Below are 18,029 nucleotides of genomic sequence, written 5' to 3' on the forward strand. Positions count from 1 at the left end.
AGGTTACTGTTCGTTCTTTGCATATTTACTGGTAAAATAGTAGACACCTTTATAAAAACAGAGTTACACGTTACATTAGTCATAAAGCTTATGCACACACCAGCGGCTCAGCAAGTGGGGTCCCAAGACCAGGAGCAGCAATACCTGGCAACTTGTCATCTCATAGTGTTGCTTTCAGTGTGTCATAATTATACTTGTTAACAATCTTCCAATTCCCTTGAAGGATTGTCCCTTTTAAAATTGCAGAGGACAGAACGACATTTGTATTTTGAAATTGGTTTTTCTAAAGTGTGTGCTCAGAATTCCTAATCTTTGCTATTAGGAACTTCAGGGGACTATGGTTCCTTTTTCCAAAAGGTTCCAGTTACTTCTACTAACAAAGCAATTGGTTCTTACTTATAGGTCAAACTTATGCTCACTCTCTTCTTTGTCTTCTAAGAGACAAAACTGTTGGCAAGGCACAGCTTTAGCAGTTACGTGGTATTTAGTGTCTTCCAGATTGCTGAAATCCTCTACCACTACTCTAGCTTACCCCTGTGCAGTTTAAGGTCAGAAATGCATTATTTCTTTTTGTCAGGATTTGTTGCCTTACAGCTTCCAAACCGTTTGTTCCCCTGCACTCTTCCCAGGATTTCACAAGGGAGTGCCTCAGCAAACTGAGGCCTGATGGAGAGATATCGGAAAAGCTCCTTTGAGGGGAAGTCTCAGCAAACTGAGACCCGATGGAATTATATCAGTCCCTCCCCTTCAATGGATTACTTGGAGATGTGTGTGTGTGTGAAGGCAAAGTACAAGCTGGAACACAATGGGAACTTTCGGAAAGACAGCCAGCTGGCTACTAACACACAGATCTTGACATTAACAATCTTTTACCTCCTTAGACGTTAACCAATAAAAACTATGTGTTGGCCCAATTCGGGGATCAGTCCTTGAGGCTTGAGACCCTTGGCCCCATTTGCAATCTATTCTTGACTACTGTCTTTTCTTAGCCCTGCACCACCCTTCTCGCTTCCCACAGCTCATGTCGTGCTGGACGCGACAAGGACTTGGCAAATAAACTAAATATAGTTAGTTTAGAATCTAAACAAAAAAATCCACTTATACACCAAAAATTTCAGGATGTGATCATTAGCCTAATTTAGCCTAGGGGAGAAAAAATTGAGAGATCTCACTGATAATTAAAAATAGATATAAATCACAGGAAGTTACATTTCTGAAAATTATCAGTATTATAAGTAGCAAAGCTTTAAAGATACAGTAGTACCTCAGGTTTTGAATGTTTCCGTTGACGAACATTTTGGTTTATGAACGCCGTAAACCCGGAAGTAAACGCTTTGGTTTTCGAACACGACTCAGAAGTCGAACATGTCAGACATCTTCGGCTGCGAGCAAAATCCTGAGACCTAGCTGTCGGCTGTTTTCGAATGTCATGGATTACGTTCGAAAACCGAGGTACCACTGTATTTTATTTTAAAAACTTAAAACCATGTAAACACATAGAGAATTTTTACCCATATACAAAGAGATATACACAAAATGTACATATATTAATAATGTGCAATAATGATATATGCTAGTAGAAGGTTAAAACTGAAGAGTTACTGTGTATCTTCGTGGTAGGATCAATGGTTCCTCAAGTTATCTTTTAAAAGATTTCATTTTTATAAGTCATGACTTCTTTCATTAACAATAGCTATTCTCTAACCAGTAAGAATAAGTAGGAAAGGTAATATCACTACCAGATTATTCTTGTGTGTAAGAATGAGCTATGACTAGTTCTAGTGGACATGTCTAAAAGCAGGTATATGTCAGCAATAACCATTCTGGTTACCTATGAACAAAGTCTTTCCAAGTTGTGCTAAAGCCTCTACTTGTCTAACAGAAGCAGCTGCAAGTGATTAATGATGTAAGAAAAGAAATTACTCTGCCAAACCTCCTCTAATTGAATCCAAATCCAAAAGATAGAAAACAATTATTTTTCACAGTGTCAACTATGGCAAATTAAAATGAGAAATATTGGGCTCATTATGTTTAAAGACTTGAAGGAAAAAGTAAACAGTGATTCCTCTCTTACCCAAGATGCATCGTGTACATCAAAACAGTCTTGGAGTTCACTGTGCCTCCTACACCCATAGCCACCAAAATATATTAATCTGAAAAACAAATCCAAAAGCACACACTTTAGAAGTTCTACTTCTAGTTTGTTCATAAAAAGTTGAAACAGATCATTTTTCTCACTCTAGCAACCTAAACAAGCCAGATACAGTCATGCACTGCATAAAGATGTTTCAATCAATGACAGACTGCATATATGGCAGTGGTCCCATCACATAATAATGGAGCTGAAAAATCCCTATCACCTAGTGATGCTGTAGCTACCGTAATGTTGTAGCACACCACAGTACTCCTGTGTTTGTGGTGATGCTGGTGTAAACACACCTACTGTACTGCCAGTCGTACAAAAGTACAGCACATACAATTGTGTACAGTACATAATACTTGATAATGATAATAAACGACTATGTTACTGGTTTATGTATTCACTATATTGTACTTTTATCATTACTTTAGTGTACTCTTCCTACTTATAAACAGTTTAGTGTAAAACAGTATGTTGTGTTCCATCAGCAGCAGCCTCAGACATCTCAAATTTACCTCGTCTCTTGATTGTATCCTTGTCTCCAGTGCTTGACTTAATCTCACAGTGCTTCGTACAGTAACGTGCTGTACAGACTTGTAACCAACGCGCAATAAGCTACACCGTCTAGCTTAGGTGTGCACTAGGGTATTCCATCTAGGTTTCTGTAAAGACACTCTACAATGTTCGCACAATGACAAAATAGCCTAGCGACACATTTCTCAGAATACATTCCCATCATTAAGCGGTGCACGACCGTAAACTACAAAAACATAGTTTAAAAAAAAATCCAAATCCTAAGGAACAAAAAGACCTAAATGAAATAATTCCAGAATGTGATGAGCTCTCAATAGGAAAGAAGAGACCTATGGCTGTTTTCATCCCTGGTGTTAACAGCAGGAGGAGGAAGAATCCAGCACAAATAGGGTTCGTAATGAAACCACCCCAAATTTTAATAGCCACATGCAGGCTGGCATGGCAAATTAGAATCTTAAGAAACTCAGGCACATTCAACAGGGAAACCGAGGAACCAACACAATAACCCTTTCGCATAGTCTTCAGAGAGGGCTCAGGGTTAGTCACCACAACCAGAAGCAGAGGAGAGCTGAGCAAACCTCCCTAAGGCAATCTGAGCCATTAGCTACTAAAGTCTGGGATCAGGGCAAGAGATCTGAAGGAAATACCTTAGAAGCATGCCAAGCCATTATGGCATACAGGGCAGCTACCCTCAAAAGGCCAGGGGAAAGGGTGCAAGGCTGAAAGAGATCTCCTAAGATACAGAAAGCATAAAGTGGACCTGGGTAGCAAAGAGAACTCCCTAGTGACCAAACACCTACCAATTAAGGTATAAAACAGGGAAAGAATCAATCCTTTGCATCTTCTCCTGCATAAATGGATCTAGGCAACAAGCATCAATGCTTGCTAACGAAGAGAGATGACGAGATGTAATGTGCCACCTAATGAAAATATTTAACTATAAATAGTTTTGCCCCCCTTCAAAACTAACAACCAACAAAAGAACATGAATCTGATCCGAGATCCTAGACCTAAGTACCAATTTATAGAAAACGTAAGGTATAAGTGATCATGTTAAAGATACCAGAGAGACACAATCAACACAATGCCGACTGATGGAAATTCTACAGTCAAATGACCTGGTTTTTTCTTCAAATAAATTTCAAAACCAAAACAACAAAAATCAAAAGAGAATCTCCAGAATAAAAGCACCTTAAGAGACATATCAATCAATTATAATGCATAGACCATACCCGGATCTTCTATTGAACAAAGTGTTTTTTAAAATGTATGAGACAAACAGGAAAATTTGAATACTGAATATTAAATATTACATATTTTAAAGCAAAAAAAAAATCAATACATTAAACGTTCAAAGCAAAAATATAAGAACTCAGACAACAGAGTAGATGGCCAGAAAATATCAAGAGGTGAAACAGAATTGGTAGAAGTTAGGGAGAAAATAGAAGGGGAAAAAAACCCATTTGGGAAATGAAGATCAAGTTACAAAGAGCAAAAGAGAAAACAAACCTCACAGAAAATATGGTAAAGGACCTAGAGAATAGAAATAAGAAAAGCCACCAAAAAAAAAAGAAAAAAATTATGAAAAAATGATAAACATGTAGAGAACAGCTAAAAGATTCATAACCGAAGTTGGAACGGAAGAGTGAAAAACATAATTAACAAAAAGCTGGTGTTGAATGAAAGGAGGGGTAAAGGGAAGAAGATTCAAGATACTTAGAGAAACAAGAGACATTGTTAAAAGGAAAGTTAAAGGTCATACATTAAAGGGTAAATATAAGCACTAGAAGTATTGAAGGTCCAACACAATGCAATAAAACCAAAAAGAGCGCAAGTACTGGAAAGGAAGAAGAAATGACATTACTCACAGATACTCTGATTATGTACAAAATTCAAAAAAGTCTATCGCTAAATCATTAGAATTAATAAAAGGATATAGTAAGGGTGCTGAACATAAGGCCAACATATACAAAAATCAATTGTTTCTGTATACAAGCAACAAACCAAAAACGAACACATTTAAAAGATAGCATTTAAAACAGCATCAGGAATAATCAAATATCTAGGAAAATAATCTAACGAAAAGTGTGTATGACTTCTGCATAGACACGGTAAAGCATTACTCAGAGAAGAGGTAAAGGCCTAAATAAATAGAGGGATGTAGAGGGATACAGTTCCAGTACTGTAAATATGTCAGTTCTCCTTACCTTGAACTCTAGATTCAATGCAGTTTCAGTTAAAATTCTAGTAGGTTTTGTGGAAATTAACTAATTCAAAATTTATATGGAGATGCAAAAGCCTAGAAGAGCCAAGACATATTTACAGTAGAAGAACAAATACAGAGGATGCCAAAAAATGTATACACATTTTAAGAAAGGAAAACTGTATGAAAATTGTTAACACTCAACATATACTAGTAACAAAAGATGACTACAAGTCATGTGTGTATATTTTTTTGGCACCCCCAGTAGAATAGGTTTACTGACTCTCTAGGTTTATTATAAAAGTATAGAAATTAAGACAATGTAATACTGGTACAAAGGACAAATTGTTCAACAGAATAGAGAAGAGACTTTAGAAACAGACCCTTCCATACACAGACACTTAATTTGTGGCAAAAGTAGCACTGCAAAGCAGTGGAGAAAGAATGATCTTTGCCATCAGTGCTGCTGGATCAAATGGTTATCCAGCTGGACATTCAAATGGAAAAATGAAATGTGACCTTTATCTCATATCACACACACAAAAAATAATTCCACGTGGACTGTGGATTTGAATGTGAAGGATAAAATCATGAAGCTTTAAAAGATAACTTAGAATAATTATCTTCATGAACTTGGGGAACAAAAAGCTTCTAGGACACAAAAGCACTAATCATAAGGGAAAGATTGATAAATTAGACTATATTAAAATCAGATTACCATTAAGAGAAGAAAGAGCTATATACCCAACAGAAAGGTTTACCCTTACGTACCAACATACGTAGAAGAATGTTTATATTATTTCAAAGAGTCAAAAGGGGGAAATGACCCAAATGTCTGTCAACAGTAGAATGATTAAATATACGGTAGTATTACATTTAATAGAAAAATATATAGGAAAGAAAACAAACTATAGGTAGACACAACATCATGGATGAATCTCAAAAATGTAATTTGAGTAAAAGAATAAATTATATATAATACAAAACCCCCAAAATAATTTAGGGTGCTAGAAATCAAGATAATGGTTTCCTTTAGAAAGGAGTCTGAGTATAGTGGTTAGGAGTGGATATAATGAGGGTTTCTAGAGTGTTGATACTGTTTCTTTATTTGGGTGATTGATACCTAAGTGTGTTCACTTTGTGGTAATTATTTAAGGCGTACACTTACAATTCATACTAGTCATAAGAATATTCTGTAAGGCTTCAATATCTAAACTAGTGAAGTATTTGTGCATTAACAGACAATCAATGAAATACAATAAAATCCAGAAATAGATTCAAATACCAATGAAAATTTAGTAAACACGTGAAAAGGTGGCATCTGAAATAACTATGTTAGAGACAGGTGGTCATCCAAAACAAGGTAAACCTGGGTTCATATCTCATACCACAGGATAAGCCCCAAATGAATCAATGATTTAAATGTAAAAATTAAATGACAAAAGTACTAGAAGGAAACATGTGAGAATTAGGTTCCAGCCTTGGAGTGGAAAAAGCCTTTGCAATCAATACTCAAAATCAAGAAGACACAAAATATATTATTGATAAATTTGCCCAAATAACAGTTTTAAAAAGCTGTTTAATGCATACAGAACACACTGTAAGCAAAGTCAAAAGGCAAGTGACAAACTGGAAAAAAATTTCACATCATAGCACAAACACTAAAATCTCCTTAAACATAAATATAGTATAACTCCTAGAAATTGGGATTATAAATGCTAACAACAGAAAACAATTAGCAAAGAACATGACCAAACATTCCAGAGAAAAAGAAATAAAAATCGCCCTTACACATATGAAAATACATTCAAACTCACACACACAAAAGATTTTTAATGAAAATCAAAATAAGACGGAAACATCACCTCTTAACTATCAGTTTGACAAAAAAACCAAAAAAAACAAAAGGGGCCGGGTGGCTCAGGTGGCTGGAGCTCCGTGCTCCTAATGACCAAGGCTGCCGGTTGGATTCCCACATGGGCCAGTGGGCTTTCAACCACAAGGTTGCTGGTTTGACTCCCACAAGGGATGGTGGGCTCTTCCCCCTGCAACTAACAACGGCAACTGGACCTGGAGCTGAACTGCCCCCTCCACAACTACGATTGAAAGGACAACTTGACTTGGAAAAAATCCTGGAAATACACACTGTTCCCCAATGAAGTCCTGCCAATAAAGTCCTGCTCCCCTTCCCCAATAAAATCTTTAAAAACAAAAACAAGCAAACAAAAACAACCCCACTAAGTTTGCCAGTAAACTCTTGGCAAGACTGTGGGGAAATAAGCATTCCATTGCTGAGAATGCAAAACAGCACAACTTCTATGGAGGAAAAATTGGCAAAATCTATCGTTATGAGTTGAACCGTACAATAAAATTCGTATGTTGAAGTCCTAATCCTCAGTATCTCAGAAGGTGACCTTATTTACAGAGGCAATTATTATTGTCTTTACAGAGGCAATCAAGCTAAAATGAGGTCATTAGCCTAGGCCCTGGGGACAGACAAGCACACACAGGGAAAATCCTACGTGAAGTTGAAGGCAGAAATCAGAGTAGTGCTTCTACAGGCCAAGGAACGCCAAAGATTGCCAGCAAATCACCAGAAGTTAGGGGAGAGGCATGGAATAGATTCTTCCTCAAGACTTAAAGAAAGAATCGACCCTGCTGACCTTGATCTCAGACTTCTAGCCTCCAGAATTGTGGGACAATACATTTCTGTTGTTTAAGCCACTCAATTTAGGGTATTTTGTTACAGCAGCCCTAGCAAACTAATCCTTTACAAAATTATAAATACATTACCTTTTGACCCAGCAATCTAATTCCACAATTTTATTCAACAGATAAATCTATAATCATATACAGAAGGTGCCAAAAAAAGTATACACATTTTAAGAAAGTAAAAAACCATATTAAAATTGTAATACTCAAAAGATGAACACAAGTCCCGTTTGACTTCTGCAATTACAAGAGGTGCTCAAAGTGGTTACCGTCAGCATCCAGACACTTCTGGTTACGGTGAACTACTGCTTGAGCAACGCTGACCAAAGTGTCCACTTGTATACATTTTTTTGGCACTCCCACACACATATATGACCTATAATCATATATATACATATATACATATATACACACACACAAAGATAGTCATTAAAGCATAGTTTGTGATAGCAAAGGAACTGAAACAATCTACAGGGTAAAGGTTAAATAAACAATGGTATGTCCATAGAGGAGACTACTATGCAGCCATTAAAAAAAAAACCCCAAGAACAAGCTTTGTAACTAAAGATACAGAAAGATGGAAGATGTCTACGGTATACTGTCAACTAAAAGCAGCAGCAGGGTAGAATACAAGAAGCAGAACAGTGTAGAGTGCACAGATATTTGTGTAAAGAGGGGAAAAGGGGAACACATACGTATGTATCTGCTTCTATTTCCATAATGGAACACTGATGGCTTTCAAACTTGTCTGCATCCTGGAATCATCCGAGGAACTTCAAAAAATCATACCCCCAGAGACTGCAATGTAATTAGTCTGGGATATCACCTGGGCTTTGGAATTTTTTTAAAGATCCCCAGGTGATTCCACAGGCAGACAAGTTTGGGAACCACTACTGTAAGAATACAAAAGGTATTAATAGAAGTATTAACAGAAGTATTTTGTGCATGAGGGAGCAGGGACAGGAATGACAGCAAAAGCTTTCATTATAATATTTTTAAATACGGTTTTCATTGTGAACCATGTGAAAGTGTTAACTATTCAGAAAATTCAGTTAAATAGTAAACAAATTTTTTTTTAAAAAAGAAACAAATAGTTGCTTCCACAGGTTTATTTTTATGCAGCTCTTATTCAGCGTTTAGAAATGCCATTACCATCAGTGTCAAAACAAGTTTGTAATTATATCTTGAAAAAATTCAGACTCTCAAGTTTTCTCTATTTTGGCCACAAGCTATAGTCCTTACTTAAGTGTAGTTAATGATATCGTTTTGCTGCATTACCTGTCTTTATATACCCAGCAAGAAAGTTTATCACGTGGGGTGGGTGGTTTTCCTTCAAAGTTCGTGATTTTTTCCCAAACATAGGTTCCATCTCTTGTTCTCAAATTAACAAAATAAAGCTTTTAAAAGAGGAGAACACCAATAAGAGACAGGACATTCAAAAATTAAATCTATATCTGAGAGATATGTGATCCAGAAATTAATATTACTTTTTCTTTTTAAAAGGAAAAAAAATGATTGTACGGTTAATGAAAATAAGACTGTTTTAGAAGCAAAAATGATATGTAAAACACACTGAAACAGATCTTTTCCCATCATGCTCTTGTCCTATGTATATCAACTAAGTATGTAGTTAATTCTGTAGAAGAAAGACATGGGAGAAGAGAAAAGCAAAACTACTGCATTTTTACTCTACAACCTTGTAATCATAAACACAAGATTTTCTACATACATCTTCTTTTTTAAATATTTGTAAATTTGTGAGATGAAGTGACACATTAAATATTACATTTTGCAGCACTCCTGAATTGAAAGAAAATATTACTCGGTTGCTGTATCCTTTGTCATCATAGCCTCCAAAAACGTACAGCTTTCCATTAAGGCAAGCACCACAACTGCCTGACATGGAGGTAGGGAGTTCTCCTTCCATGAGGTGCATCGTCCTGCAGGAAGAATGATACGGAACTTCATAACTTTCCAGAAAGGCAAATTTAAATTCCCCTTGAACTCCATGAGCCCTTTTAAAACGAAAATTGTCACTGACAGTTGCAATTAAAATGTAATGGTAGCCAATACTGTAAAAACCCTAAGAGCATCCAAAGTAAAGATTTTTCAATCTGCTGGAAAAAAATTACAAAATCTTCATGTGTCATCAAAATTGGAAATTAATTAGTAGAACAAAGTCTTTAAGACAGCCTTAGTCTTGAGAGGAATGGTAAAGGACAAAGAGTAGAGAAAGGAAGGAAGCAGGGGGAAGAAAGAGTCAGAGAGAATAAAGCATTGAAAGAAAAGGAAAGGGAGAAAATCAATGTTGCAGTATGTTCTAGGTATGTCTTAAATTTCCCGTAGTCTATAAAAACATTTATAACACATATTAAAATTAGACATTCTGCAATTCAAAATTACTTACCACAACCCACTGTCAATATCATAGGTCCAAATTTCATCATTAGGCAAATATACTTCATTGTCTTCAATAGACTAAAAACATAGAATACATAAAATTATGTTTATCAATTAACATAGTAACAATTAAATAGTTCCTCAGAATGGGAGAACTGCAATTAAAACACCGCAAAACACAAAATCATAAACAGGCTCAAAGACTTTTTTTCAATATAAATTAAGATTGACCAAAAGAGAAAAGGAAAAAGACATATTCTAAGAGAAAGGGGGAAAACAATAAAGGTTTAGAATACAAAAATAGCAGGTACATGAATCTCAAGTAAAGACTCAAGAGAATTAAACCTTTAAAAGGGATTTTCAGTAAGAGAAAATAGCAAAACCATAACATTCAGAGTACAGTATTGAAGGCAATAAAGCCACGAAGAAAATGAGTATCAAAAAATATGTTTTGGGGCCAGCCTGGTGGCTCAGGCGGATAGAGCTCCATGCTCCTAACTCCGAAGGCTGCCAGTTCGATTCCCACATGGGCCAGTGGGCTCCCAACCACAAGGTTGCCAGTTCAATTCCTCAAGTCCGGCAAGGGATGGTGGGCAGCGTGCCCTGCAACTAAGATTGAACACGGCACCTTGCGCTGATCTACCTCCCCGATGGCTCAGTTGGTTGGAGCGTGGGCTCTCAACCACAAGGTTGCCGGTTCAATTCCTTGAGTCCCGCAAGGGATGGTGGATGGTGGGCTCCGCCTCCTGCAACTAAGATTGAACACGGCACCTTGAGCTGAGCTGCCTCCCGGATGGCTCAGTTGGTTGGAACACGGGTTCTCAACAACAAGGTTGCCAGTTCAATTCCTCGAGTCCCATAAGGCATGGTGGCAAGTGCCCCCTGCAACTAAGATTGAACACAGCACCTTGAGCTGAGCTGCCGCTGAGCTCCCGGATGGCTCAGTTGGTTGGACTGTGTCCTCTCAACCACAAGGTTGCCGGTTCGACTCCCGCAGGGGATGGTGGGCTGTGCCCCCTGCAACTAGAGGCAACTGGACCTGGAGCTGAGCTGCACCCTCCACAACTAAAACTGAAATGACAGCAACTTGAAACTGAACGGCACCCTCCACAACTAAGATTGAAAGCACAACAACTTGACTTGAAAAAAGGCCTGGAAGTACACACTGTTCCCCAATAAAGTCCTGTTCCCCTTCGCCAATAAAATATTTAAAAAAAAAAAAAAAAGCAAACAAAAAAACACAACTCTTTAAAAAAAATAAGCTTTCTTAAAAAAAAAAAATATATATATATATATATATATATATATATATATATATATATATATATGTTTTATGTGAAGGAAAGGACTTAAGGAAGAAAATTTTTATTAGGTGTAATTAAGAGGACTGTATCAGATAGCTTGATTCACTGAACATATTTTTGAGTGCCTACTATGTGCAAGGCATAGTGTTAGGTGTTAATTATATATAGAACCTAAAGATCAAGATAAATTTAACAAGTCAAAATGGCAACTCAGAATCTGAATAATCTCTTAAAAAGCTGATGACATAAATAGAATAATACATTCTGACATGACGAAAAGAGAAATGTGAATAGAGTAACAATCTTATTTATATTAAGTTAAAAAAAACTTAGGAGTTAAAACAAATCCTTAGAATTATTCAAAAAGAGCTGATGCCATTTTTGTTATACCAGATGCCAAATATAGAAAAATGAGACAGATGGCAACACTCTGATCACACTAGTTCACAGATAGAAATGATCCAGAGTGTTTTCTTCACAATGGAGGCCATAAGATCTGACTGCCTTCCACTGTCCTGCCTTTCCCTTCAGGAAAATTCAGCCTCAACTGACATCCCATGGTGATGGTATAGCCCCATCCCCAGTGGTCGTCCGTTTCAACAAGACAGCATCGATACTGAGACTGTCTTAAACACGAGCCTTCCTAGCACTGTGAGACCACACTATCCAGCCAAAAGGTTGGTCATCAATGCATCCTTTGGACTGATTTATGACCAGAAGGAGCAACTGTGGATGAAAAAAAGGTTCTATGGAAAGTAACCTCACAGGATGAAGTGATCATAAATTCCTAACTGGGCAGGTCGTGGTGGCTAGTCACACCCCACGCCTATGACTTCTTTAGTTAACGGCTTATCTTTGCCTTAAGCAAGCCCTGTCCATCGTTCTTGTGCATCTAGGTCAACATACCTTTGAAACACGTCTTTTCAGATCCCTCCTCAAGCGTGATCATCCTCAGGGGAGCACATAATCTTAACTAATCTCTAATCCAGTCCCCCACTTGCTTTCTCCCGCCTCCATGTAATCTTCCTTACTTTTGCTCCTTAATTCCAAATGCATAAAAGACACTGCAAAGTGTTATTCTCCAGAGCATTTGAGATCTTGCTCCTTGGCATATGTCCTCAGTTTGGCTCAAATAAACTCTTGTAAAAATTCAAAAAAAGAAAATAGCCAATTTTAAAAGATATCAGCTTAAGAATTTCTAAGACCGCGTGATGCATAAATTGTTAATATGGTTAAGTAGATTTAGCTTATTTTCTTATTACTATGTTACTTAAATTTTTAAAGTAGTATCTTGACTATTAGGTATATCCTCTCCCCCTTCTCTTTCACACACACACACACATACACACACACACACACACAGCAGAAAACCACTCTGTTAATTCCAAGGAAATTACCACTCATGTCTGACTGAGGAGGACACACTTAATAACAAAGTAAACAAATAATTAAACGAAGGGGAGTTAATTGTATGATTCTAAAGTTTAATGGCATCAGGCTCCAGTAGCTTTGGATGTACACCTTTATAACATAAATATTATGCAAATGGATTCTGTCATTACTCTGCTTAAGTCCCTCCAATGCTTCCCTACTGCTCTCAGGACAGTCTAGAATTCTTATGACTATACGTGCTATTTGGCACTTGCTATCCATTCAAAGTTCATCTTGCATTTCACTCATTATACTGTAGTCCTCTTTCCACTCCTAAACCTCTGCAAGTTCCTTGGTGCAATAGGGCCTTCAGCTATGCTCTTCTCTCCCCTTGGAATGCTGCCCCAGACTTTGCCTGGCTAACTAACTGATTCTTTGGGAATCAGCTTAAACGTCGCTTCTCTAATATCCCAGCATAAGGTTAAGGGATTAAGTTCCCTATTAAATGCTCTCACACAGTCCTGTACTTCCCCTTCGAAGTCCTTTGCATCACACCCACCTGCCACCACCACTAACCCTGAAGCTTCATGAGTGCACGGATCATTGTTATAATTTGGTTCCCAGAGCCTAGCACAGTGCCTGACGCATAAAAGGCACATGGAACATTTGTTGATTGAGTGAGTGAATGGGTAAGTAATACCTGTCAAACTGACTGTATGGTCACGTCAGCCTAATTAAAAAGAAAAGTCCCTTTCACTAATCTTTAAAAGGAGTGGTACAAAAACACAAATGAAGAACAGAATTGAAAAATTTTAGACCTAGTTCCTTTTCACTTTCTCTGAGATTTCACTCCAAAATTATCCCTTCTTCTCTACATCAAGTTTTCCTTTTCTACTACACCATTCCTAGATATACAAACACGCCTTAATATTACTCTTTTAAAAAATGTGTATACGTGTGTGTGTGTGTGTGTATGTGTGTGTCCATCCCCTAATTCCTATTTCTCTGCTCCATTACATACTGAGTTAACAATAATGGGTAACCTCTCATTCTCTCATCAATTCAGATTAATATGGCTTTTGGGACCATCATTCCACTAAAATTGCTCTTGTCAAGGTTTCCCTAAAAAAGAGAATTAGTTAACTGATTTATCCAGAAATATAGCCCAAAGAGATGGAATACGCATTTTTAAAAAGTTAAGAGACATGAAGAAAGAGAAGAACTAAGTCTAATCAGAATTACATTAGGGTGTAATAGAATTAGGAAGAGGCAATATTTGAAGAGACAAGGCTGATAGTTTTGCCAAATTGTTGAAAGTCATCAATCCTTGAAATCTATGAAGTTCTAAAAGTTCCAAGCAGGATAAATAAATAGAAATCGGGGTGGCCGGTTAGCTCAGTTAGTTACAGCGTGGTGCTAACAACACCAAAGTTGCTGGTTCAATCCCCGCAAGGTACAATGTGAGCCGTGTCCCCCTCAAAAAAAAAAACAAAAAACTTGTCTTCTTTAAAATGACAAGAAAATAAAATGGTTTTAAAATAAATAAATAGAACTAGACACATCATAGAACTATAGAACATCAAAGAAAAAAATATTCTTTACTGCCAGAGAAAAGATAAATCACCTTCAAATGAATCCCAACTAATGACTGCCTGAATTCTCATTAGCAACAACATAAGTAATATTAGCAATTGTGCTTAACGCAAGTAACTGTCAACCTAGAACTCTACTCCCAGTGAAAATATTTTTTAAAAACAAAAGTGAAACAAAGAAATTTTCAGACAAACACAAACTGAGACAGTTGGCCAATAATAGATCCTCATTTAAAGAAAATCTAATAGCTGTGCTATTACAGGAGAAAGAAAAATGATCCGAAATTAAAGATCTAAAATGCAACAAGGAATAGTATGACAAGATATAGGTAAATGTGTGGGTAAATTTAAACATTAAAAAAAGGCTGAACTGGCAACACAGATGGATCTTGAGATTACTATGCTAAGCAAAATAAGGCAGACAGGAAAAAGTCGAGAACTGTATGACTTCACTCATATGTGGGACATAAAACTGAAGACAACAATGGAACAAGACGAACAAACAAACAAACAAAAACTCCGAGACACAGACAACAGTTTAGTGGTTACCAGAAGGTAGGTGGGGAGGAGGTGGTAGAAGAGGGAAAAGGGGGTCAAATACATGGTGATGGAAGAAGAACTGACTCGTGGTAAGCACACAATGCAATATGTAGATGATGTATTATAGAATTGCACACTTGAAACCTATATAATTTTACTAACCAATGTCACCCCAATAAACTTAATAAGAAAAAGGGCTAAACTTTTTTTGATACCTAATTGGGTGGGGTGGGGGTGAGACAGGATAAGAGTAAGGAAAGGGGTGACCAGACCTAAAACTTTTTAAAGTTTTTGAACTCTACAGGAAGAAAGAAAATTATTAATTTTGAACTTTGTGAAGTTCATGTTGAAATAAATAGAATAACTACTGGATGGCTATAAACAAATCATATGATTTCTACACCAAGAGAAAAAAATGGGAAGAGAACAAAAAGCTCTTCAAACAACCCTCAAAATCAGGAGGAGGAGAAACAGAGAGGGGCAAATATAAAGCACATCTGATGAAAAAATGTATATCAGAATGACATTAAGTGAAAAGAGTAAAACTCACCAGATAAAATATACATAATGTCAGACTGGATAAAAATAAGATACAACGATTCTCAGGTAAGACACACATTTAAAACATAAAGATATACAAAGTTTCCATCAGAAGGCAGAAAAAGACATGCCATGCAAATATTAATCAAAATAAAGATGATATAGTTGTATGAATATTGGCAAAATAGATTTTAAGGCAAATAACAACTACAGATAAAAAGATCGTTACATAATAATAAAATGTTCAATTAACCAGAAAGATATAACCATTCTAAATTCATATACAACCAAAAAGGTAACCTAAAAATACAAAGTAAAAACTGACAGGACCACAGGGAGACACTAACAAATCTACATCAGAGTAAGAGTTTTTAACACCTGTTATAGTAATTGATAGAACAGGGAGGAAAATAATCGGAAAGGATACAGGAGATTTAAATAACACAATTAGCAAGGCTGATAAAGTGGACACATATGAAACACTTCCCCCAACATAAGAACAAAGGGTATATTTGTCTACACACTAGTCCTTAAAGCAAACCTCAATATATACCAAAGAATGTATAGACCACATTCTCCAAGTACTACACAATTAAGTTAGCAATTAATAACAGAAAGCTAACTATAAAAGTAGCATTTGTTTAGAAATCTAAAATATTTTTCTAAACAACTTATGGGTCAAATAATGATAATTGGAAATACACAATATAAGAACTGTAAAATGACAAAATACTGCTTATCAAAACTTGAGGAATACAACTAAAGATGGAAATTACATTAAAATTAAGAACTGTTGGACAAAAGACAATCATCAAGAAAGTACAAAAACAAGCTACAAACTGAGAAGACATATTCAACTCAAATAATTATAAAGAAGTCTTATAAATCAGTAAGAAAAAGACAATCTAATAGACAACTGAGCAAAAGACAGGAACCAGCATTTTTACAGAAGAAGAAACATAAATCGTCCATAAAGTTATGAAAAGAGACTCAACTTTATTAGTAATCAGGGAAAGCAAACAAAACTCACAATCAAGTATCATGTCACACTCACTGCACTGGCAAAAAAATTAAGGCCAGATGGTACCAAATGTTGTCAAAGAAGTGGGGCAAGGAGGAGGCTGATGGGAGTGTAAATTTATATAAATATCTTGGCAACAGTGACAAACCTGGAGATGTGTGTACCAAGTGACAAGTATTCCATTCCTTGGTATATGCCCTAGAGAGTGCACGTGCCCTTGTGCAAGTATTAATGTAAGAGCCATGTTATAAGAATGCTCACATTGTAGCTTTCTTTATAACACTGAAAAAAGTAGAAGCATTCAAATATTCATCAACAGTGCAATGGGCAAATAAATTGCTGTAAATTTACACAATAGATTATACAGGACACACATCAAAGGAATGAATCCAGGGATGATTTCCAAAATACTTAATAACTGGGGCACAGAAACTGACCAACCAGAATGGACACTAAGTAAAAACAGGTACAGTCAGGCTAGTGTATACCAGCTGAATACAAGCAATGAGTGAACCTAAAAAACATAATGTAGACTAAAAGAATTAAGTCATGAAAGAAAATACATGCTATGATTTTAAAACCAAATAATATATTGCTTAGAGATAGATACATATGTGGTAAAACTGTAACAAGAAATCAATACACCACCTGTGGAGGTAGGAGAGCATGAAATGAGTCAAGGATACACAGGAAGCTTCTAAGATACTGGTTTTAGTTGATTTCTTAATCCGGAAATTAAACGTGTTTACCTTTAAATGATACTAATTTTATACATTCTTTTGTATATATATTTCAATTTTAAAAATTAAGAAAATGAAATCTTAAGAAATAAATAGTAAGTAATTAAGTAGCTCACAGAATCAGAAAGGCTGAAGACCGAGCCTCTGATCTATGTAAGGAGCATCAGGGTCTAAAACCAGGCCAAAACACAGGTCTGGTGAGCTAACTGATGCCATCCGTCACTGGTGAGCATCACACTACAGCTGGCAGCACCACCGCCTTTATACCAGGGACTTTGATCATCCTACAAATACTATTGCTGGGTAATAATCCTCCTCAGGTCCTTTTAAATCATTACTCCTGAATCCAAATCTAGAAAAGATTCATTTAATAGAGTCCATACCACTTGCCTACAACTTAGCTGCAAGGGAGTCTAGAAAAGTGAGTACCTGGCATTCAGTTTCTTTTAATTGGGCACCTACTATGAGCTATACCCAACTCTAGATGTCAGGGATACAATAGTGAACAAAATCTCTATCTTTATAGAATTTACATCCTATAGGTGTAGGTAGGAGGTAATCAGACAACTGAAATAAATACACCAACAAGACTCACTGGGTGGAAGACACTACAAATAGAGACTAAGGTTCAAATACTGGGCAGCTAAAAAGAATAAATGTCTTCCACATGACATGCATGGCTTATGTGACCATCTTTGAATATATAAAATGGAACTATTAAGTTAAAGAGAATACAAACTTAAGTCTTTTGATACACATTGCTAAATTTCTCCTTAAAAAGTTTACACAAGTTTGTACTGCCATTACCAGAGTAATTCATTTGCCCATGCTCTTCTCAAAAATTCTCTTTAATAGTTGAAAATTGGAGAAGAAAAAGCTCATTGTTATTTTCAGCTGGGTTTCTTTGCTTCTCATTATATTTGTATTTCTTC

At 36.3% G+C, this 18,029-nt stretch overlaps 1 protein-coding gene across 3 annotated transcripts in view; it reads right to left on the reverse strand.

Moving 5' to 3' along the window:
* Positions 1-18,029, reverse strand: part of KLHDC1 (kelch domain containing 1) — a 45,826-nt gene that overhangs the window by 24,469 nt on the left and 3,328 nt on the right. For 2 of the 3 annotated variants that reach the window (XM_081048063.1, XM_081048064.1), the window contains exons 2-5: positions 9,997-10,067; positions 9,412-9,529; positions 8,868-8,986; positions 2,075-2,153 (exon numbers count right to left, since the gene is read on the reverse strand). In XM_081048063.1, coding sequence (XP_080904189.1) covers positions 2,075-2,153; positions 8,868-8,986; positions 9,412-9,529; positions 9,997-10,067 — 387 coding nt within the window. The remainder of the gene's footprint in view (positions 1-2,074; positions 2,154-8,867; positions 8,987-9,411; positions 9,530-9,996; positions 10,068-18,029) is intronic. The other variant, XM_081048065.1, reaches the window with a different exon arrangement.

Source organism: Rhinolophus hipposideros (genome assembly GCF_964194185.1).
Source record: "Rhinolophus hipposideros genome assembly, chromosome: 5".
Taxonomy (NCBI): domain Eukaryota; kingdom Metazoa; phylum Chordata; class Mammalia; order Chiroptera; family Rhinolophidae; genus Rhinolophus; species Rhinolophus hipposideros.